At 30.4% G+C, this 25845-nt stretch overlaps 1 protein-coding gene across 2 annotated transcripts in view; it reads right to left on the reverse strand.

The window, feature by feature from the left end:
* Positions 1 to 25845, reverse strand: part of LOC142358421 (uncharacterized) — a 73964-nt gene continuing 48119 nt past the window's right edge. For both annotated transcript variants that reach the window (XM_075409823.1, XM_075409824.1), the window contains exons 9-11: positions 12446 to 12626; positions 11725 to 11974; positions 1 to 1003 (exon numbers count right to left, since the gene is read on the reverse strand). In XM_075409823.1, the coding sequence (XP_075265938.1) occupies positions 172 to 1003; positions 11725 to 11974; positions 12446 to 12626 (1263 nt within the window). In that variant the 3' untranslated portion in view covers positions 1 to 171. The remainder of the gene's footprint in view (positions 1004 to 11724; positions 11975 to 12445; positions 12627 to 25845) is intronic.

A 25845-nucleotide genomic window follows, 5' to 3' on the forward strand; every position in this document is an offset into this window, starting at 1 on the left:
TTTTTAGAGTGAAGTTCAAATGTTCAGATCGTTATGGATATAATTTTTTTATTTCAAATTAGCCATTTATCTGGGCTTGTCTTTAAAGTGTGACGGGCTTTAATTAGTATTCAGCTGGCTATCAATCGTATTGTTATTTTTACCCTGCTTGAGCTCAGATTTCAAAGTCTGTTAATCCATAATATCGAAAACCCAGTTTTTTGGCTCTTCAATAATTGGAGGGTTCAATTTAGGAGGTAGTTCATTCGTTTTTGCTGCAGTAGCAAGTGAGGAGAAATTTGGCTCTAATGATTTCTGCCGAGCAACTGCCGAACAACGTTCCGAAGACACAACAACACCTTCTGTGTCTTCCAAGTCTTGTGTTTGAGACGTTAAAGAGCTCTGGCGTGTGAACAAAGCTTGTCGGCTTTCAGATCTTTCGCCATTTTCTTTCTGTTTGTGATACTTATGAAAAGATTTTTTCTTTCCTCTAAGCCGAATGTACTCCATAAAGTCAAACCCAAAATCATCAAGTTCGAGCACAGTTAAAACACTGAAGCCCAAATACAAACCCAACAGCCCACCGAAGTTGGAAATTATCATAACAAAGTTATAAACTGGACGCTCTTCAATAATAGTCTCGGAGAGGTCACGGAAGTACACAGTCACGCTTCCAAAAGTTGACCTCAAATGACTTAAACCGTCTTGTCGGTTTGTTAATTTATCATTCAGATATTTTTCGATTGCTGAAATTGTATAAAGAACAGCTGAATCGTTATTAAGTTGCTGATAAACGTTAGTAACGAAACGAGATAGGGATCGATTGGTCGGCCATTCAAGTTGCGTAATTGTTACATCATAACTGCTAGTCGTGCATTCATTGGGACAGTCGCATTCGGTATTTGCATTGAACGTGTCGGATAGTCTGTCAACGCAAGCTCTTTCCTCGATTTTGTCAAGTGTGCAGAGCTCTGATTCGCCGTAAGTTAAGTCGTCAACACACCCACAAGTGGTTGCTTTGGCTCTGAAAGAAAAATTTCCAACCTGGGTTGCCATTCTTAGAAGTCGTAAGAGAATGACAGCAGTGATTTTGCAAACAATGAAAAAAATGTCAAGGATACTTTTGGCCTTTTGGTAAATATTAACATAACAATGGGGGTCAGGACTGATGTAATCTCAGTTTTTAATATACCACTTTTATAACTCTATAATTTAAAAGGCGGAGAAATCCGATTGTTAGAGCTGAGCTTGCGTAGGAGGGTCAAAAATATCAGTATAAAAAATTTACAGGGGGAAAACTCATCTCTCTTTGTCTAATTTTCTCCACTTCTGTTGTCATGCAAAACATTTAAACCCCTAAACCCAACTCGGTTGTGGAAAGCTTTTGCTGACATACGTGGGGGAGCAGCCGTTACACTTAATTTGAGGCGAAGTAACCGCTCAACATCGGCTTAAGTGAGACATGTTTGACTACCCGGAAATCATCAAGGCTGTTCAATGAGCCACACAATTGGTACCTCATTCAGGAAGAAAAAAAAACAATTTCAACGCAAAATTTAAACCTTAAAATTTTCAAAATAACGCACAGATTTGAAGAACTACAACGATTATCATCAAAACGTCTGAAGTAGAGTGGAATCGACAGGAGTAAAACGTGTGTGAGAAAGACGTTAGAAAAAAACCCTTAAGAAACTCACTGTATTTCTTCGTCATTCTCTTTGGAAGAACATATCGAACGAAATTTTGATCTTAAATTGATCTTAGAATGCGGAATTCACCGCAAACTTTTGATTAAACTATTAATATAAGAAAATCGTTAATTGAAAAAAAAGATGAGAAGATAAAAAAGATGTAAAAACATCTAACTTGAGCCAAAACAGTTCCTAATAGTAGCAATGTGGATATTTTACTGTAAACAAATCTTACATATTAGAACAGCTCTGTTCGCTTTACTCTAACATTTAAAACTTTTTTTTTCAATTTAGTTTTCAAATAAATGGTTAATTCTATTACTTCCAGAAACTGCTAGTCTGTAAAATATTAAAAGATTTTAATAGTGATATAGTCAATGAATTGAATAATCTTGATAGAGCAAGTAATGATTAAAGAGTTGCAAGAATTTGATTTTCAGGTTAAAGATTGTTTAATGTCAGTTGTGTTTTGAGCATAGTTTATTATGTTTCTGTTTTCAAATATGCTCGAAAAGCAAAAACACCTTGAAAAGCTGAGACATCTTACAAAAATATAAATCATCAATATTTAGAGACAGTTTCCGTGTTTTGCAGACATATTTGTTGTTTATCTTAGATTCTGGCCAGTTTTCAATCGAGAAAATTTTTTTAGAAAATACATGTGCTGTTTGAAATTAGTCAAACTGGCAAAACAGTGCAACAAATTTGGAAAATGTGAGAGGCCATTTGCTAATTGAAAACGGAATCCTATCGAATAAGTCTAAATGTATCGAAGAAACCTAAATTCCGTATATCGCCGTATCGAAAAAGTTTTTTTCAGGATCTAATTATAATCTCTCTTTGTCTTATTTTCTCCACTTCTGTTGTCATACAAACCTTTTAAATCCTTAAACCGAACTCGATGGTGGATTCCCTGACATACATGGGGGAGCATCCGTTACACTTTTTTTGAGACGAATTAACCTCTAAAAATCGGCTTAAGTGAGACATGTTTGACTACCCGGAAATCATCAAGGCTGTTTAATGAGCCACACAAACTGGTACCTCATTCAGAAAGAAAACAAACAATTTCAACGCAAAATTAAACCTTAAATTTTTCAAAAAAACGCAAGAGATGTGAAGAACTACAACGATTATCATCAAAACGTCTGAAGTAGAGTGGAATCGACAGGAATAAAACGTGTATGAGGAAGACTTTAGAAAAAAACTTATAAGAAACTCAATATTTTTCTTCGTCTAATTTTCTTTGGAAGAACATATCAAACAAAATTTTAGATCTTTCTGCCGACGGTGCTTAGAATGCAGAATTCAACGCAAACTTCTGATTAAACTACTAATATAAAAAATCATTAATTGAAAATATAAATGATGTGAAGATAAAAAAGAGCTAAGAACATCTAACTTGAGTCAAAACAGTTCTTTATAACAGCAATGTGGATATTTTACTGTAAACATATCTTACATATTAGTACAACTCTGTTCGCTTTACTTCAACATTTAAAAAATTTTTATCAAATTATTTTTCAAATAAATTGTTAATTCTATTACTTCCAGAAACTGATAGTCTGTTATATATTAAAAGATTTTCATAGTGACATAGTCAATGATTTGAATAATCATGATAGAGCCAAAAATGATTAAAGAGTTGCAAGAGTTTGAATTTGAGGTTAAAGATTGTTTAATGTCAGTTGTGTTTTTACCATAGTTTATTATTCTGTTTTAAAATATGCTCCAAGAGCTAAAACAACTCCAAAAGTTTAGACATCTTACAAAAATATAAATTATTAATATTTAGAGACAATTTCCGTGTTTTACAGACATATTTATTGTTTATCTTAGATTCTGGCGAGTTTTAAATCGAGAAAAATTTTTTTCAGAAAAAAACATATGCTGTTTGAAATTCGTCAAACTGGCAAAATTATGCACTAATTTTGGAAAGTGTGAGAAGCCATTTGCTAATCAAAAATGGAATCAAATTGAAGAAGTCTAAATATATCGAAGAAACCTAAATTCCGTTAATCGCCGTAATGAAAAATTATTTTTCAGAATCTAATTATAACCTCTCTTTCTCATTTTCTCCATTTCTGTTGTCATACAAACCATTAAAATTCCTAAATCAAACTTGGTGCTAAAAAAGATTCATTGACATACGTGGGGGAGCAGCCGTTACACTTAATTTGAGGCAAATTAACCGGAAAACATCGGCTTGAGTGAGACATGTTTTTCCAACCGGAAATCATCAAGGCTATTCAATGAGCCACACACCTGGTACCTCGTTTAGAAGGAAAACAAAATATTTGAAGACAAACTTTTGAATCTTAAATTTTCCAAAATAACGCACAAGATTTGATGAAAAACAACGATTATCATCAAAAGGTCTGAAGTGGAGTGGAATCTACAGGAATGAAACGTGTATGAGAAAGTCGTTAATAAAAAACTTTTATGAAACCCACTGTATTTCTTCGTCATTGTCTTTGGAAGAAAATATCGAACGAAATTTTGATCTTAGTTGCCGACGGTGCTTAGAATGCGAAATTCACCGCAATCTTTTGATTAGACTATTAATATAAAAAACAATCTTTAATTGAAAATAAAAAACTTGTCAAAATAAAAAAGATGAACAAATATCTAAATTCAGCCAAAACAGTTCTTAATAGTAGCAATATTGATTTTTTACTGTAAACACATCTTACATATTAGAACAACAATTTCGCTTTACTCCAACATTAAAAAAAATTTTTTGTCAAATTAGTTTTCAAATAAATGGTTATTTCTATTACTCCTAGAAACTGCTAGTCTGTTACAAAGAAAAGATTTTAATAGTGACATAGTCAATGATCTGAATCATCTTGATAGAGCAAAAAATGATTAAAGAGTTGCAAGAGTTTGATATTGAGATTCTGGTTTGTTTAATGTCAGTTATGTTTTGAGCGTAGTTTACTATGTTTCTGTTTTAAAATATGCTCGAAGATCTAAAACAACTCGAAAAGATTAGACATCTTACAAAAATATAAATCAATAATATTTAGAGACAGTTTCTGTGTTTTACAGACATATATATTGTTTATCTTAGATTCTGGCGAGTTTTCAATCGAGAAATATTTTTTTTAGAAAATACATATGCTGTTTGAAATTCGTCAAACTGGCAAAATTATGCTATAAATTTGGAAAATGTGAGAAACCATATGCTAATCAAAAATTAAATCTTATCAACGAAGTCTAAATATATCGAAAAAACCTAAATTCCATATATCGTTTTAATGCCATTTTTTTCAGAATCTAATAAAAATATCTCTTTGTCTTATTTTTTCAAGTTCTGTTGTAATACAAACCTTTTAACTCCCTAAATCTAATTCCGTGGTAAAGAGGTTTCAATGACATACGTTGTGGAGCAGCCGTTACATTTATTCGAGGTGAATTCAGCGGAAAACATCGGCTGAGTGAGCCAAGTTTTACAACCCGTAAATCATCAAGGCTGGTCAATGAGCCACACACCTGGTACCTCACTCAGAACGAAAACAAATTTGAAGACAAACTTAAATTTTCAAAATAACGCACAAGATTTGACGAACTACCACGATTATCATCAAAACTTCTGAAGTAGAGGGGAATTGACAGGAATAAAACGTGTATGAGAAAGACGTTAGAAAAAAAACTTTTAAGAAACTCATTGTAATTCTTTGTCATTGTCTTTGGAAGAACATATCGAACGAAATTTTTATCTTAGTTGCCGAAGAACGGTGCTTAGAATGCGGAATTCTCCGCAAACTTTTGATTAGACTATTAATATAAAAAAATCTTTAATTGAAAATAAAAACAGATGTCAAAATAAAAAAAAATGAACAAATATCTAATTTGAGCCAAAAAAATTCTTAATAGTAGCAATATTGATATTTTACTGTAAACACATCTTAAATATTAGAACAACACTTTCGCTTTACTCCAACATTTAAAAAAATTTTTGTCAAATTAGTTTTCACATAAATGGTTTTTTCTATTACTTCTAGAAACTGCTAGTCTGTAATATAATAAAAGATTTTAACAGTGACATAGTCAATGATTTGAATGATCATGACAGAGCAAATAATGATTAAAGAGTTGCAAGAGTTTGATTTTCAAGTTAAAGATTGTTTAATGTCAGTTGAGTTTTGAGCATAGTTTATTATGGTTTTGTTTTAAAATATGCTCGAAGAGCTAAAACAAATCGAAAAACTTAGACATCTTACAAAAGTGAAAATCGTTAATATTTAGAGGCAGTTTCCGTGTTTTACAGACATATTTATTGTTTAACTTAGATTCTGGCGAGTTTTAAATCGAGAAAAATTTTTTTCAGAAAAAAACATATGCTGTTTGAAATTCGTCAAACTGGCAAAATTATGCACTAATTTTGGAAAGTGTGAGAAGCCATTTGCTAATCAAAAATGGAATCAAATCGAAGAAGTCTAAATATATCGAAGAAACCTAAATTCCGTTAATCGCCGTAATGACAAATTATTTTTCAGAATCTAATTATAACCTCTCTTTCTCTTACTTTCTCCATTTCTGTTGTCATACAAACCTTTAAAACCCCTAAATCAAACTTGGTGCTAAAAAAGATTCATTGACATACGTGGGGGAGCAGCCGTTACACTCAATTTGAGGCAAATTAACCGGAAAACATCGGCTTGAGTGAGACATGTTTTTCCAACCGGAAATCATCAAGGCTATTCATTGAGCCACACACCTGGTACCTCGTTTAGAAGGAAAACAAAATATTTGAAGACAAACTTTTGAATTTTATATTTTTCAAAATAACGCACAAGATTTGATGAAAAATAACGATTATCATCAAAAGGTCTGAAGTGGAGTGGAATCTTCAGGAATGAAACGTGTATGAGAAAGACGTTAATAAAAAACTTTTAAGAAACTCACTGTATTTCTTCGTCATTGTCTTTGAAAGAAAATATCGAACAAAATTTTGATCTTAGTTGCCGACGGTGCTTAGAATGCGAAATTCACCGCAAACTTTTGATTAGACTATTAATATAAAAAACAATCTTTAATTGAAAATAAAAAACATGTCATGTCAAAATAAAAAAGATGAACAAATATCTAACTTCAGCCAAAACAGTTCTTAATAGTAGCAATATTGATTTTTTACTGTAAACACATCTTACATATTAGAACAACAATTTCGCTTTACTCCAACATTTAAAAAAAAATTTTGTCAAATTAGTTTTCAAATAAATGGTTATTTCTATTACTCCTAGAAACTGCTAGTCTGTTACAAAGAAAAGATTTTAATAGTGACATAGTCAATGATCTGAATCATCTTGATAGAGCAAAAAAAGATTAAAGAGTTGCAAGAGTTTGATATTGAGATTCTGGGTTGTTTAATGTCAGTTATGTTTTGAGCGTAGTTTACTATGTTTCTGTTTTAAAATATGCTCGAAGAGCTAAAACAACTCGAAAAGATTAGACATCTTACAAAAAAATAAATCAATAATATTTAGAGACAGTTTCTGTGTTTTACAGACATATATATTGTTTATCTTAGATTCTGGCGAGTTTTCAATCGAGAAATATTTTTTTCAGAAGATACATATGCTATTTGAAATTCGTCAAACAGGCAAAATTGTGCAATAAATTTGGAAAATTTGAGAGGCAATTTGCTAATCAAAAATGGAATCCTATCGAAGAAGTCTGAATATATCGAAGAAACCTAAATTCCGTATATCACTGTAATCGCAAAAGTTTTTTTCAGAATCTGATTATAATAAGTGAACCGTCAGTTTTTTATGATAATCAGAGCAGCACACATCGTCTAGGTTGTGTTACTTTGGTGCTGTTAATCGCAAAACACGATCAAGCCCAGGTCTGTAACAGTTGTACTTTTGTTTGGGATTGATTTTCCGTACGGAATTTGAACAAGAAACGAGCTCAAACGGGACTGTTTTATGTAGTTTTGAATATTCTTATTTGAAACATTGTACATATATCTGAGACATGCATATTGAAATATACATTGACATTTTGTACATATACACAGATATTTTTCAAACAATTGATTTGTGAATCGTTGTTCTTTTGAACACAGAAATACTTCTTACCAACGATGGAATAAATAAAATTTATTGTGTACATGTTTATTTTTCTAATTTTATGTTTCAATTGAAATATTCAACTTCTTAATTGAATGTGCGGACTTTTTGACTTTTTCAGAGAAAAAAAACTAGTTGTAGAGCTGCTCCAGCTTGTGCAGAAGAAAAAATTATATATAAAAAACAAGGTAAAATTTTTCGAGTTCAAAAAGTGCTAAAAAAGTTTCATTGATATACGTGGGGGAGCAGCCGTTACTCTTAATTTGAGGCAAATTAACCGGAAAACATCGTCTTAAGTGAGACATGTTTTACAACCCGTAAGTCATCAAGGTTGTTCAATGAGCCACACACCTGGTACCTCATTCAGAAAGAAAACAAACAATTTGAAGACAAACTTTTAAATCTTAAATTTTCAAAATAACGCACAAGATTTGATGAACTACTACGATTATCATCAAAACTTCTGAAGTAGAGGGGAATCGACAGGAATAAAACGTGTATGAAAAAGACGTTAGAAAATAATTTTAAGAAACTTACTGTAATTCACAGTCACGCTCTTTGGAAGAAAATATGGAACGAAATTTGGATCTTAATTGCCGACCGTGCTTAGAATGCGGAATTCAACGCAAACTATTGATTAAACTAATAATATAATAAATCATTGTTTGAAGATAGAAATGATGTGAAAATATCTTACTTGAGCCAAAACAGTTCCTATTAGTAGCAATACTGATATTTTACTGTAAACGCATCATACATATTAGAACAGCTCTGTTCGCTTTACTCCAACATTTAAAACCTTTTTTTTCAATTTAGTTTCCAAATAAATGGTTAATTCTATTACTTCCAGAAACTACTAGTCTGTAAAATATTAAAAGATTTTAATAGTGACACAGTCAATGATTTGAATAATCCTGATAGAGCAAGTAATGATTAAAGAGTTGCAAGAGTTTGATTTTCAATTTAAAGATTGTATAATGTCAGTTGTGTTTTGAGCTTACTTTATTATGTTTCTGTTTCAAAATATGCTCGAAGAGCTAAAAACAACTCGAAAAGCTTAGACATCTTACAAAAATGAAAATCGTTAATATTTAGAGACAGTTTCTGTGTTTTACAGACATATATGTTGTTTATCTTAGATTCTGGCGAGTTTTCAATCGGGAAAACTTTTTTAGAAAATACATGTGCTGTTTGAAATTAGTCAAACTGGCAAAACAGTGCAACAAATTTGGAAAAATTGAGAGACCATTTGCTAATCAAAAAGGGAATCCTATCGACGAAGTCTAAATATATCGAAGAAACCTAAATTCCGTATATCACCGTAATCGCAAAACTTTTTTTCAGAATCTGATTATAATAAGTGAATCGTCAGTTATGTTTTTTTTGATAATCAGAGCAGCCCACATCGTCTAGGTTGTGTTATTTTGGTGCTGTTGATCGCAAAACACGATCAAGCCTAGGTCTGCAACAGTTGTACTTTTGTTTGGGATTGATTTTCCGTACGGAATTTGAACAAGAAAAGAGCTCAAACGGGACTGTTTTATGTAGTTTTGAATATTCTTATTTGAAACATTGTACATATATCTGAGACATGCATATTGAAATATACATTGACATTTTGTACATATACACAAGGATATTTTTCGAACAATTGATTTTTGAATCGTTGTTCTTTTGAACACAGAAATACTTCTTACCAACGATGGAATAAATAAAATTTATTATGTACATGTTTATTTTTCTAATTTTATGTTTCAATTGAAATATTCAACTTCTTAATTGAATGTGCGGACTTTTTGACTTTTTCAGAGAAAAAAAACTAGTTTTAGAGCTGCTCCAGCTTGTGCAGAAGAAAAAATTATATATAAAAAACAAGGTAAAATTTTTCGAGTTCAAAAAGTGCTAAAAAAGTTTCATTGACATACGTGGGGGAGCAGCCGTTACTCTTAATTTGATGCAAATTAACCGGAAAACATCGGCTTAAGTGAGACATGTTTTACAACCCGTAAATCATCAAGGTTGTTCAATGAGCCACACACCTGGTACCTCATTCAGAAAGAAAACAAACAATTTGAAGACAAACTTTTAAATCTTAAATTTTCAAAATAACGCACAAGATTTGATGAACTACTACGATTATCATCAAAACTTCTGAAGTAGAGGGGAATCGACAGGAATAAAACATGTATGAAAAAGACGTTAGAAAATAATTTTAAGAAAATCACTTTAATTCACAGTCACGCTCTTTGGAAGAAAATATGGAATGAAATTTGGATCTTAATTGCCGACCGTGCTTAGAATGCGGAATTCAACGCAAACTATTGATTAAACTAATAATATAATAAATCATTATTTGAAGATAAAAATGATGTGAAAATATCTTACTTGAGCCAAAACAGTTCCTATTAGTAGCAATACTGATATTTTACTGTAAACGCATCTTACATATTAGAACAGCTCTGTTCGCTCTACTCCAACATTTAAAACCTTTTTTTTCAATTTAGTTTCCAAATAAATGGTTAATTCTATTACTTCCAGAAACTGCTAGTCTGTAAAATATTAAAAGATTTTAATAGTGACACAGTCAATGATTTGAATAATCCTGATGGAGCAAGTAATGATTAAAAGATTAATAATAATAAAGAGTTGCAAGAGTTTGATTTTCAATTTTAAGATTGTTTAATGTCAGTTGTGTTTTGAGCTTAGTTTATTATGTTTCTGTTTTAAAATATGCTCGAAGAGCTAAAACAACTCCAAAAGCTTAGACATCTTACAAAAATGAAAATCGTTAATTTGTAGAGACAGTTTCCGTGTTTTACAGACATATATGTTGTTTATCTTAGATTCTGGCGAGTTTTCAATCGGGAAAATTTTTTTAGAAAATACATGTGCTGTTTGAAATTAGTCAAACTGGCAAAACAGTGCAACAAATTTGGAAAATTTGAGAGGCCATTTGCTAATCAAAAAGGGAATCCTATCGACGAAGTCTAAATATATCGAAGAAACCTAAATTCCGTATATCACCGTAATCGCAAAAGTTTTTTTCAGAATATGATTATAATAAGTGAATCGTCAGTTATGTTTTTTTTTATAATCAGAGCAGCACACATCGTCTAGGTTGTGTTACTTTGGTGCTGTTAATCGCAAAACACGATCAAGCCCAGGTCTGTAACAGTTGTACTTTTGTTTGGGATTGATTTTCCGTACGGAATTTGAACAAGAAACGAGCTCAAACGGGACTGTTTTATGTAGTTTTGAATATTCTTATTTGAAACATTGTACATATATCTGAGACATGCATATTGAAATATACATTGACATTTTGTACATATACACAAAGATATTTTTCAAACAATTGATTTTTGAATCGTTGTTCTTTTGAACACAGAAATACTTCTTACCAACGATGGAATATATAAAATTTATTATGTACATGTTTATTTTTCTAATTTTATGTTTCAATTGAAATATTCAACTTCTTGCTAGAATGTGCGGTCTTTTTGATTTTTTCAGAGCAAAAAAACTAGTTGTAGAGCTGCTTCAGCTTGTGCAGAAGAAAAAAATTATAAATAAAAAACAAGGTAAAATTTTTCGAGTTCAAAAAGTTTATGAAAGTAAAGGTGCTCGATCCACTAAAAGACTAAGCTTGTTCAAAATTTGCTATGGAAGCATTTCTCATCCACACATGAAAAGAACTTGCTTGGTTCAAATCGCGCGTAAAAATTCCTTTGCTCGACCCATGATTAGACCATTTTTGACCGTAATTGCCTGTGAAAGTTCGACCGTGTGGGTCAATTTTGACCCACCCGCATTACGCTTCTAGAGTTTTTGGGTCTTTTCGTAAGTCAAGGTGTACCCCTTGGGAGATCTTCAGTTATGGTTAGAAAAACAAAAAAATGTTCAAATCGGGCGGAAATAGCTCCGAACAATCCGTTATTTGTTTTTTTTTAGGATATCTAATTCGATATCCATACCTGTTGATGCAGTCAATTTGGCACTCATATTTGTTGTTGAACATTTCAAGTCCACCCTCTTTGTATTTCTTGCAGTCACTGAAGGGGGCGGACAGTTTGTTGATTCTGTTTGGTTGAACTGCGACAGAATGGGCAAAACCAGGCGCCAGGTTGAGCTCACTTGTTAAATCAACAAATACTTCCCCATACTTGTTCGTGAGTCCGGGCGTGGTCACGTACACCTTGAGACCTGATGTCGGTGTGAACAGACCTTTGAAAAATAGAAGGATGTTTCTCCCACGACAGTTCCGGGCATACAAGTTACATACAAATCACGAGCTGTTTTATATATACCACTTGCTCATGAGTAGTAAGAAATTTTTAAGCGCGTGGGGAGTGATATTTAATTGAAATATATTTATTTTTTAAATGGGGTAATTTTTTAAGCGTAAATTTTTATTGGGGGTGATATATCTACCCGGAGGTAGGTATTAGAGCAAATCACCGTTAAATCAGTCTAAAAACATTCCGTTGTAAAACGTTTCATACAGTGGACGCTGGATTTGTCAAACAGTCTAATTTCGGGATAGCTCGTTGATGATAAAGATAAACGCTATTTTACTCACAGCTCAAACAGAATAGATCCGAAATTTCAATGGCAGTGCACTTTATTCTGTCTCAGTGCTGATCTTTCACTGATCCTTATTGGTCAGTGTTGAAATAAATCGGCGTGGGTACTCACCCAGAGTGTCATATACTTCCAGATTGAACCAGATGTTGAGTCCATATGTGTGTCCACTTGTGGTCACGTGATCAATCTGTGTGAAAGAGTAGCAGTTGCCGTACTCCTGAGATACTGTGCTGTTAATAATGACTGAATCGTTGCATGGCTTCTTGTTCGCCATACATTGTAGGATCAGGTCCTGAACGTTTGACGCGATAGAGCAATATCTTTTTGTATCTCTTGCTTTTCACTATATTTAGGTACTTTTTGCGTAGGTATAGGCCAGGCACAGGTGAAAGTAATATTTGGGCTTACTATCTGACTTACTATTTATACTATTTAGGCTTCTCTATCTGAAACGCTATGATTATGGCTCAGAGTCTGGAATCAGAGGTTGGTTTGAAAAAATTGGTAGCTAAATTTTATAAGGCACAAACAGGGCAATTATTTAAAAGACAATTTTATAAGGCTATTATGTTTGGTGCACGAACTTGAATTTTGATAACGCTTCTACAACTTGAAACGATTTAATTTGACGGTTCATATCTTGCGCTTAACCCCGCTTATTTGCTCGTTGGGCTTGTCTAAAACAATCTTTTTATTTAATCAATCAAATAACTAACCCGAAACATTATTAATTTGCAATACTATATAACTCGATCAACTCTCGAGAGTAGTGGATAAAACAAGGGATTCAACCACCAGTAAAAATTGTCCCTTTCTCCTAACGCTAATCGCGCATGTCGAATCGGGCCAAATTTTACTGTTTGTTGAATCCCTTGTTTTATCCACTACTATATATTAGCTCTATATTCACTTCTTTTATATTTTAAATCTATCATTTCTTGTCTCACTTAGTGCAAGCCACTAGTACAGAGTTAAGCTGGTAATTAACCATTATCAGACGGGTTCTATCCCCACTGACTCCAGATACTAGTATAAAACTAGTGAGACCGTGTAACAAACACGTAAACAAACTTGCGAAAAAACTTGAACAAAAAAGAAAGCTTGAACAAATATTGAAAGAAATATTAAAATAATAAAATTTTAAAATATCACCTAATCGATCTTTAATCAATTTAAAAATAAAACTTTCTGTCTCACTTGGTGTAGTGGTTAAATCATCGAGTCTAGTTAAGTTGCTTTAGCAAACGGAAGGTTTGGGGTTCCTTCCTCACTGACTCCAGTGAACCTCCCCCGACTCTGATGAAATATTATAAAACTAAGAGAGATAAAAAAACCAAATTCACAGTTCTTAAAAAGGATGATCCCTGCTGTGAGACTGTATATGGGACACACTGTGATGGGTATACAGTCAAAAACACTGAGATCGATGGAAACACAGTGATTAGTGTTTTTCTATGTCTTCTTGAATATTATACTTATAAACATGCTCTCTGAATTGATTTCTAGTGTGACCATATCTATATCTATGAAGATAAATACATAGTCTACATTTCCTATTTTAAAATCTATATAATGATATATGTTTATAAACGTTACTCATACCACATGTTAGATATTGATCAGGATCAAAATAATGATATCCCAATTGTTCTATATAATCTTTCACTTTAACCATATTTTTACAAACAAAACAAGAATATTCTAATTCTTTACAATTATTACAACATTCTTTCCAAGGTTTATTTATAAACTTATCGCATTTCATTTTCATTTTTCGAAAAATTATTTTTTGATAATTTCCCTAAAAAAATACATCATGCTCAATCAACTAATACTAGTGTCATAATTTTCTGCGATGTCTGTAATCTATCCTTTGAATCAAGGAAGGCTTTATACATGCATCAATCATACGATCTCAAACATAAGGAATTTTTGGAGAAAATGTTTGAGTCTGAAGAAGAGGAAATCTCGGAGAGGTTGTATAATTTGGATGAAGATGATTATATTATTAAAACTAAAACAGCCACCAAACCTAAAACTAAAACTGAAGAGGATATCTACACCAGAATTAAGTATGAATGTAAAGAATGTCATGAAGAATTTGGAAGTAAAGTAGCTCTAACTACTCATTCATATAGTCACAATCGCATGTATCTAGAAAACACAGAAGACTTCGATATAAACTCAAGTCAGAAAATGAGAGAATATTATATTACTGATAAAGGTGGGAATTATATTTAAGATATAGATGAAGCAACTAATTACTCTTTAGAAGAAATTAAAAACTGTTACCAGTTTCGTAAAGTTAAGAGTTTTAAATATAAGATCACGGCTGAATGTGATTATAAAAAGAGAACCAAAAAAGAAGTTAAAACTACTAAAATATTTTTCAATACTGATTATATTAATAATAATGCAATATATGAATATGGTGACATCAATCGGTGGCTAGATTTCGAAAAAGAAATATATGAAGGTTATGGTTTTGTGTTTTTTGGAATAAGAAGTATTCAGTTAAACATTGAATCAACTAAAGCATCTATTGGTAGTTATATAGATCTACCTCCAGATCTCAAAAACTCTAAATCGATATTAAATATACGTAGTTATAAATGCAATTGCTTACAACTAACTATAACTGCTTGGCTACATCCCGCCCCACACCATGCAACTCGAGAAAGTAAATATGTAGATAAACTAATTGAACCAAGACAACAACATGAAGATGATTTTGCTTATATAATAAGAATACAGAAATGGTATAATATTAATATTTGGGTATACACACCTTGTGGTAATGGTAAAATAGAATTGTTTAAACAAATGGATGATTTTAATAAAGATAGAAAAGATGTAAGAATACTAGTTTGGAGTAATGGTCTAATAGAACACTGTGCCCTAATAAAAAATATAGAAACCTTGTTAAAACGACCAAATAAAAACAACATTAAATATTATTTTTGTGATAGGTGTACCTATTGGTTTAACTCACAAATTAAATATGATAAACACGAATGCAGATAACACCTCATTCAAACCAGAGATTGTTTGTCCTAAGAAAAAACATATTACTTTTGTAAATGAACACAATTGTCAGAATATAAAAAATTTTATAACTGCCGATATAGAATGTTGCATTGTTGAAGTCTCAACTAATGATTTAAAATATGTAATAGCTGAACATATTCCAATAGCTGTGGGTTACACCTGGCAAGGTAACTTCAAGCATTACTTCGGTCTAGGCTGCATCAAAAGATTTGCTAGAGATCTGTTAGAAATAGAAACTGAGAATAATTTCAAACATAATGAAAAGATGATATTCACAGAAGATAAATATATCATGAAACTAATAATACTTGTCATATCTGCAGCAAAACATGTATTAATAAAGTAAGAGATCATTGTCATGAAACTGGTAAAAATAGAGGACCAGCACGTAAATAATGTAATCTGGGATACAAGCAACAAAACTTCATTCCAGTAATATTCCATAATGGCTCTGGCTATGACTTCAACCTACTATACAGTGAACTCTTTAAACAGAATAATGACAAAAGAAAAGTAGATAACATACCACTAGCTGCTGGTAAATCTAAGATGTTTAGCATTGGTTGTCTCAAATTCTTAGACAGTTATAACTTCTTAGCTATGCCTCTAGATCAAATGGCAAAAATATACGGATGTAAAACTAAAACATTATATCCATATAAATACTTTGGTTTGGAAGATTACCAAGAAGTTATAGGTAATCTAAAAATAGAAGACTTTAAATCCTCTCTACATAATAAATTACCAACACAAGAAGAATTAGATAATTTTAATAATGAAAACAGTAATAAAACTGGTAAAAATCTAACTATAGAGTATTTACGAAATGATGTGGAAAGATTAGACTATTGCATGAAAGAAAATGTTAAACTAAGTATGAAAGAATTCAAGCTCAATCCACTACATTACGTTAGTCTCCCGGGTTATAGTTTTGATTGTTGGTTAATGTCAAGCGGTGTAACATTAGATACATTACAAGATAAACAAATGCTAGATGATTTTGTTGGAGCAAAGCGAGGTGGTATATGCAGAAAAATGGGTGATAGATATATAGATAATAGTAATACTAATACTAATGCTAATATTAATGCTAATACTAATACTAATACTAATACTAATACTAGTACTAATACCAATACTAATACTAATGATAAAGTTATTAATAGAAATATATGGTACATAGACGCAAACAACCTATATGGTTATGCAATGATGCAAAAGTTAACTTATAAAGATTTTGAGTTTATTACTACTACTACTCTAGATGTAATATTGAATACTCCAGATGATAGTGATCATGGTTACTATATAGTTTGTGATATTGATTATACTAGTGAATCGAAAGAGAGAACAAAACAGTTAGCACTAATGCCTAATAAAAAAAGATAAATGATAATGAAATGGGATGCAGAGAAAGAGAGAAAAGTAAAGCAAGAACAGAAAAATTAATCTTAGACCAAAACAACAAAACAGAATATATGGTTCATTATAGGATATTAAAGTTCTATGTTAAGATGGGGGTAAAAGTAACAAAAATACGTAGAGTAATTTAATTTAAACGAGATTTTATATGTAGCGATTATATACAAAACAATACAAATAAAAGAGCAACAGCTAAAACTGAAGCAGAAAAGGATGTAAGGAAATTAATGAATAACTCATTATATGGAAGAATGTGCATGAATCCTCTACACTTCTTTCAAAGCAAGTTCTTGCATGATGAAGAAAAGATATTGAAAAGTGTAAGTAAACCAACATTTAAGAATATAACTAGATATAGAGATTATAGCCAAGTAGGATATATAAAGAAAAAAATAGAATATGATTCGCCAGTATATGTAGGTGTTACTATCTTAGAATTAAGTAAATTACACATGTATGATGTTTTCTATAATATTCTACAACCATCCCTCAAAGATCTAACACTTCACTATATGGATACGGACAGTTTCGTATTAAGTTATAGTGAAGGTAAAGTTAGTGATGAGCATATGGACTTAAGTAATCTAGACATACCTATAAAAACTAATAATAAAGTCCCCGGCAAGTTTAAGCACGAGCTGGGAAGTAGGATTATTGAGGAATTTATAGCATTGTCCCCCAAAACATATAGCTTCAAAAATTATCCTAAAAACACTAAAGAAAAAGGAATAAAGAAGCATAATAATGCTAGGCACATAGATTATTATGATGCATTAATGAATATTACACAGAGAACAGTAAATGAAAGTAGAATACAAAAAGTTGGTGATAACATGACAACAACAAAAACAAGTAAGTTAAGTCTAAACACAATTGATGATAAAAGATTTTTATGTAAATAATATTAAATGCTATCCTCATGATGAGAATCTATATCTATTCAAAAGAGATTTAATAAAATTGATCCGCCAAGCATTATTAGATGGAGACAAAGACCTACTGGTTAATAATTTTCTAGAACTAACCATTAATGATGATAGAAAGTTAATTGAAGTTGCTATTATATTATATAACGAGCTTTGCTAATTTTTATAACAAATAAATATAGACCTAATTCATTCATTACATCCATATGGTTGGTAGTAAGTATATTATAAATCATTATCTGAGCCATATATTTTTCCATATTGTCTCCCATGATTGTATTCTTTTGTAGTGTAGCTCCAGCTACTATATTTTTATTATATTCTAGAAATTTTATTATCTTCCCAGCCCCATCTACATATTTAGAATAAGTTGAAATTATTAAATCATCATGATTTGGTTCCTTAATATGATCAATAAACTCTTCTATAGTATTACAACGTCTTTTACAAGCTAAACGTTGTTTTAGATTAAGAGAGAAGCTAATTTCATTATCCATTTTTTTACTCTTATTATAATTTTTCAATACATATAAAATGACTAAACTAGATAAACTTATAAAATTAAACAATCTAGAAAAACAAAACAGAAAGAATAGATTAGAAGACAAATTAAAACAACAAGAATTTTATGGAGAAAAAGAAGAGTTATTTGATCCTCTAACCAAAACTTTAAACGCAAACAATGAACAGAATCTAGCATTAAGTGAACAATTATTAAGAGCAATAGATTGGCAAAATCAAGAGTTAGATAAACAAACTACGATGATCGAGCAAGCTGGTTCCCAGTTAATTGCAACTGCTTCCAAGATGGGTGAAAATGCTTCGCAGAATGGTGAAACGTTAAAGGGGACCATAAAGCAAACTCAAGATATAGCACAAGTTTATGTTGATACAAAAACAGCCAAACTTCTTCATGACATGGGGGCTCAAACTAATCCTCAATTAAAATTAGAACTCGTAAATTTACCTAGTAGGAGATATAAAATGAATGGTTTTGATATAACTCTAGAGCAGGGTGCATTTTTAGTTAGGGATAATGTATATGAGTTTTCAGAAGGATTTACTGATTTTCTTGCTAACTCAAATGTAACATATGATGATAAGGTTGAGGAAGATGAAAACAAAATTAAAAGTTTTTAAAGGATATTAGATATGATTTAGGAAAAGGGGATAAGAAAAGCGCTAGATATAGAACAATAGAACGTATAATGGAGGTAAGAGGTGATATATTTGGCAAGGGATTAAATGGCAACCCAAATAATTTAGTAGAAAGACTAGAATCATTAATACTAGAAACAAAAGCTGGTCATGACAGGGTATATGATGAAATGCTAGATATATCTAAGCAACTATTATCTATGAATATTATTAATCAAAACCAACTAGATAATTTTGTTTTTAATTATGGTAAATAGGTGAAACCATGACTACGTCCATCAGGGAACCTGCTTCGCAGATGACTATGTCCATAAATACAAAAAGTTGGTGATAACATGACAACAACAAAAACAAGTAAGTTAAGTCTAAACACAATTGATGATAAAAGATTTTTATGTAAATAATATTAAATGCTATCCTCATGATGAGAATCTATATCTATTCAAAAGAGATTTAATAAAATTGATCCGCCAAGCATTATTAGATGGAGACAAAGACCTACTGGTTAATAATTTTCTAGAACTAACCATTAATGATGATAGAAAGTTAATTGAAGTTGCTATTATATTATATAACGAGCTTTGCTAATTTTTATAACAAATAAATATAGACCTAATTCATTCATTACATCCATATGGTTGGTAGTAAGTATATTATAAATCATTATCTGAGCCATATATTTTTCCATATTGTCTCCCATGATTGTATTCTTTTGTAGTGTAGCTCCAGCTACTATATTTTTATTATATTCTAGAAATTTTATTATCTTCCCAGCCCCATCTACATATTTAGAATAAGTTGAAATTATTAAATCATCATGATTTGGTTCCTTAATATGATCAATAAACTCTTCTATAGTATTACAACGTCTTTTACAAGCTAAACGTTGTTTTAGATTAAGAGAGAAGCTAATTTCATTATCCATTTTTTTACTCTTATTATAATTTTTCAATACATATAAAATGACTAAACTAGATAAACTTATAAAATTAAACAATCTAGAAAAACAAAACAGAAAGAATAGATTAGAAGACAAATTAAAACAACAAGAATTTTATGGAGAAAAAGAAGAGTTATTTGATCCTCTAACCAAAACTTTAAACGCAAACAATGAACAGAATCTAGCATTAAGTGAACAATTATTAAGAGCAATAGATTGGCAAAATCAAGAGTTAGATAAACAAACTACGATGATCGAGCAAGCTGGTTCCCAGTTAATTGCAACTGCTTCCAAGATGGGTGAAAATGCTTCGCAGAATGGTGAAACGTTAAAGGGGACCATAAAGCAAACTCAAGATATAGCACAAGTTTATGTTGATACAAAAACAGCCAAACTTCTTCATGACATGGGGGCTCAAACTAATCCTCAATTAAAATTAGAACTCGTAAATTTACCTAGTAGGAGATATAAAATGAATGGTTTTGATATAACTCTAGAGCAGGGTGCATTTTTAGTTAGGGATAATGTATATGAGTTTTCAGAAGGATTTACTGATTTTCTTGCTAACTCAAATGTAACATATGATGATAAGGTTGAGGAAGATGAAAACAAAATTAAAAGTTTTTAAAGGATATTAGATATGATTTAGGAAAAGGGGATAAGAAAAGCGCTAGATATAGAACAATAGAACGTATAATGGAGGTAAGAGATGATATATTTGGCAAGGGATTAAATGGCAACCCAAATAATTTAGTAGAAAGACTAGAATCATTAATACTAGAAACAAAAGCTGGTCATGACAGGGTATATGATGAAATGCTAGATATATCTAAGCAACTATTATCTATGAATATTATTAATCAAAACCAACTGGATAATTTTGTTTTTAATTATGGTAAATAGGTGAAACCATGACTACGTCCATCAGGGAACCTGCTTCGCAGATGACTATGTCCATAAATAAAACGTTAGAAAAACAACAACAACAACTAGCTAAAGAAGTATTCAGTCCTCGAATAACAAAGTTTAGAAGAGAAAGAATAATACCATTATTTAAAGATGAAACATGGTCAGCTGATTTAATTGATAAGTCATCTCTAAGTAAATACAATAATAATTATAAGTTTATATTAACAGTTATAGATATATTCACAAAATATGCATGGGCTATTCCTTTAAAGAATAAATCTGGTTTATCTATAACTAATGGCTTTAAAATAGTATTAAGTGAACATCCACAAGGTGGCTCTGAACCTAGAAAACCAGAAAAGTTATGGGTAGAAAGAGGTAGTGAGTTTTACAATAAACCAATTAAATCTTTACTTAAAAAATATGGAACCGGCAAACCCGCTTCAGGGTTAGAGCTATATTCTACTTATAGTGATTTAAAGGCTGTGTTTATAGAGAGATTGAATAGAAAATTATTGCACATAATAAATAAACCAATGTTCATCAACTGTGATGGTAATTGGGTAAATATATTAAATGATGCTGTTGTAACATATAACAATAACATTCACTCAACAATTAACATGACACCAGTTGACGCTTCTAATAATCCTGATAAAGTTAAATACTATGTTAATTCTACCAAAGCAACACCAATTTAAAGTTGGTGATTATGTTAGAAATGCAGATAAACTTAATATCTTCCCTAAGGGTTACATTTCTAATTGGAATAGAGAATTGTTTAAAGTGATTGAAGTTCTAAAAACATATCCACCAACATATAACATAGAAGATATTAATGGAGAGATAATAGAAGGTAAATATTATGAACAGAAACTATTGAAATGCGAGTTTGATTTTGAATCTAATAATAAGGTTTTGGAATCATTAAATATATTTCTTAATATAAATAATGACAAGAAATAGATTTAACCAAGCGAAACGTCATATAGGGAATGGCAACAACTTAACAATAAGTAAGGCTCGTGGGTTATTCCTAGAAGATAATGATGATATTGATATGAAGGATACCTATAAAAATACAAATGTTCATCCTCCTAGAGATGAAAAAGATGTTGTTAATAAAGAGTTTTGTGACAATAACTTATTATCCTCTTCTAATAAAATAGACATTTTAAGTAGAAACACAACTGAACTAAGAAAGGGTGACTTTGATAAAGTTACAACTAAAACATTACAACTAAATGAAACACAAGTTAATGAAGAACTAATTAATGAGTTTATTGAATCAACAAATGAAGTCAGAAATACTGTTAAGTTTTGTAATAAAGTTGCTGCAGATACTATCTCTAAATATAATCAATTAAAGCAAGAATTTGATAATAATAAATTTAATCAGAATATAACTAACATACACTTAGATGAAATGTTTACTAACGGTCTGAGAGAAATGAAAGAATACAATAAATCTCTTAGAGGTGTTATAGTACAATATATAATTGCTATACTTTTACAAAGTAAGTTACTTGATAATGAAGAGAAAGACAGACTTGAGATGCACTATAGTTTTAATCAAGAAGATATAATGAAAGAAAAAGAAAGAATTTTTACTAATGAAAATAAGCAAAGCAATGACCAAGCCAACAGCACCGAGTGAGAGATTACTATATCCCAACTTGTCAACCGTTAATGAACAAAACATAAACGAAAAGATTCAAGCTAATAATAAATTTAACAACAATATTAACATTATAAAATATATTGGAAAGTATTATGAAACTGAAACTAATAACTATAATAAGAAGTTAAGTAGATATAAGAATTATATTAACATAGCTGAGATAACAGAAATAACCTTATTATCAATAGCAAAAACTGCAACATCAACATCAGCTTCATTAACGGGTATAGGATTAGCTTATTCTATACCAACAGCTTTTGCTACAGCAACTGTTTGTGGTTCATTATCAAAAACAATTAATACTAAAATTAGAAATAAAATTATAAAGTATTCACAAATGTATATTTTAAGTAAACTGTTTTGTGATAAGTTTAATAAACTATATACTAAATCAATGAATGATAATAAAATAGATAATGATCAGTATAATGAATTTGTTAAGTTATATGAGGATTATAAGACGAACAAGAAAAACAAGCTGAGTATTTTTTTAGGTTAAAGATATTAGTGCCTAGTAATAACAATGTTTTTAGAAAAAATAATATTAGTATTAATATTCTTCGATAAATATATAATCATAATCATAGCTATAATCATAATCAAAAACATAATATAATCATGGATATAATCATGGATATAATCATAATAATAATCATAATCATAATTATAATCAAATAATTATCTTTTATTTGTACCTAAGTATAACCCTCTTCCTTTTTGTACTACTTTTATACCTTCACCAGTAGTTGCAAGTTTAATTAAATCAGGTGTAGCCACTAGAGCTGCTTTAGGGTTTCTAGATGCAGCTGCACTTCCTATTTTACTTGCTATTTCTAATGCTCTTACTGGATTATTAGCAACGTTCTTTCCAAAACTAACCGTAGCTTTACCAACACTTTTAAAGAAATCTTTAAGTCCTTCTGTTTCTATTGTTGCATCAGATACTGTTATTGATTTATTCCTTCTACATAAAACAAAATTACCTTTTAACATTTTAGTACCTTTTGAAGTAATAGCTCCTCTTATATTAACAGTACCACTATAATGTCTACCTCCAACACAATATGAATTAGTTTTGAACTTATTTAAAAGACTCATTTCTATATATAAAAAATAATGGAAGTTAAAAAGTATAATCCTTTTGTTGTTATTAAACCCAAGCCTAAGGTTAGGCCCAAGGCTAAGATTAAGCTTGAAGCTAGAGGCTTGGCTCTAGAGAATAAAAAGAAATTAGACATTATTTATGCTAAAGGTTTTGTTAATACTAATAAGAAATAGTTAGGTATTAACAAGAGTAACAATTAGAGCTGACTAGCTATAAGTATAAGTATATGGTTATGTATATAATTATAACAATAACTATATTATACTATAATTATAAATTATCGCTAGAGTTATATCTAAAATTATAATTATCGCTAGAGTTATATTTAAAATTATAATTATCGCTAGAGTTATATCTATGAACTAAATTATATCTATGACTTAAATTATATCTATGACTTAAATTATATCTATGATATTATATCAACCATCTTATTACCATCACTATTAACACTAATAACCTTTCTAGTTAATACTAATGCAGGACATATAACATCTGCAACTGCAGCACTAAATTTAAAATTAAGTTTTGTTGGTTTTGGACCTATATGATGTCTTTGATATCTAGTATCGAATACATATATTCTATAATTACTTTTGAATGTTCTATGATTTATATATGGCTTTATATTATGTGGTAGCCCATTATAATCTTTATTAAAGCTAACAATCTCTTTAAAAGCCTCATTATAATTATTGGTTCCATAATTAATATTCATTCTATCCTCGGGATAAAGCTCACTACCAATCTTACAAAAACATTGAGTAACATTCATTACATCAAATGTACTTGCATCATGAGTTTGTTCATTAACATTATTATTTTCAAAACCAACTATTATATATTGCGGTCTTTCCATACCACTTTCCATACCAAGATCAAACAAGAAGTTACTAGCATTGGGTACATTCTTATAAAATGTCTTTCTTTCATAATAAATAAAGTCTACATTATTCTTTTTACTTAAACCCGTTTGTACAATAATTATATTATCATTACTAGGATCAATACTAGGTACACACCATGATTTATCTCTAATTTCTATATTACCATCATTGGCAACTGCACCATGATTAGCATTAATTCTATATAGAGCTCTACCATTATAATTTCTTTTTAATAATAGTTTAAATCCTAAACCATATATAATCTTTTCTAAATCATTTACGAAACCAAATAGATCACTCATCTTAACCATCATATACATATGTCCTAGTTGTGCAGCAATATGGTCACCTTTAAGTTGACTATGATTTCTATTGCCCTGATTTCTAACAAAACCACTCTCATATTCATCACCAGTACTAGTTAATAACTTATACATCAATAGATTAGGATGACAATGATCTATATATTCAATAGTCCTACCACCACTAGTTTCAAGCTTAATTGAACTAAACAATGCCATCATACCATAATTAACTAATCTAATATTAGCATCATTAGCAAATACACCACCAGCATCATCTGATACAACAAACTCTATCTCTAGATATGAATCACGCAAATTTAAGTGATTCTCTTCTCTATTGAGTATGATATTAATGTTAGTATTAACCGTATTCATTGTTGCCAGATTATTAGCTTTATATTTTATAATCTTACTTTTGTGTATATCATTATTATAACTAAAAGTTGTATCCAAATTAAAATCCATTTTTATTAGTTAAAAAATGACAGGAAACTTGATATTATATGAACTACAAAAGATACATGAAGCTTTAACTAAAACTAAAGAAGAGCATACACTTAACTTTAGAATGATAAAACCAACAGAAAAGTTTAACTTTAGTGAACCTATATTTAATACAACAAAATTAGGTTTAATTAGATTATCTGTTTACAATTGGGTAATTAATGTGAATAGGAGAAACAATCAATTCTTATATGCTAGTACTGTTATAGAAGATGATGAAGCTTTACCTCGGGCTCTTAGCTCTGACCCTAACCTTAAACCTATCTCTACCTCAATCCCAAACATTACATCTATACTTAATCTTAATTATAAAGGAATCCCGTTGCTATATTCAACTATTACACCGGGAGCATATGAGTTAACTGATATAGCAGAATTAATAAAAGAAGAAACTGATGGTAATGTTATAATAGAACCCGATAAGAATACGATGAAATGTTTAATGGAAATAAAACAAGGAGCACTCAGCTTTGATATAGAAAACTCACTAGCCTCATTACTAGGATTTAGAAAAATAATTTATAAAAAAAGTAGATTTAAATCTCAGAAAATTATTGATATTATGGGTTTTAGTACTATTAACATTCATTGTAATGTGATATCTGGAGCTAAAGATAATGGTAAAG

This window comes from Convolutriloba macropyga, unplaced genomic scaffold (assembly GCF_964194025.1).
Source record: "Convolutriloba macropyga unplaced genomic scaffold, txConMacr16.3 SCAFFOLD_704, whole genome shotgun sequence".
In the NCBI taxonomy this organism is placed as follows: Eukaryota; Metazoa; Xenacoelomorpha; order Acoela; family Convolutidae; genus Convolutriloba; species Convolutriloba macropyga.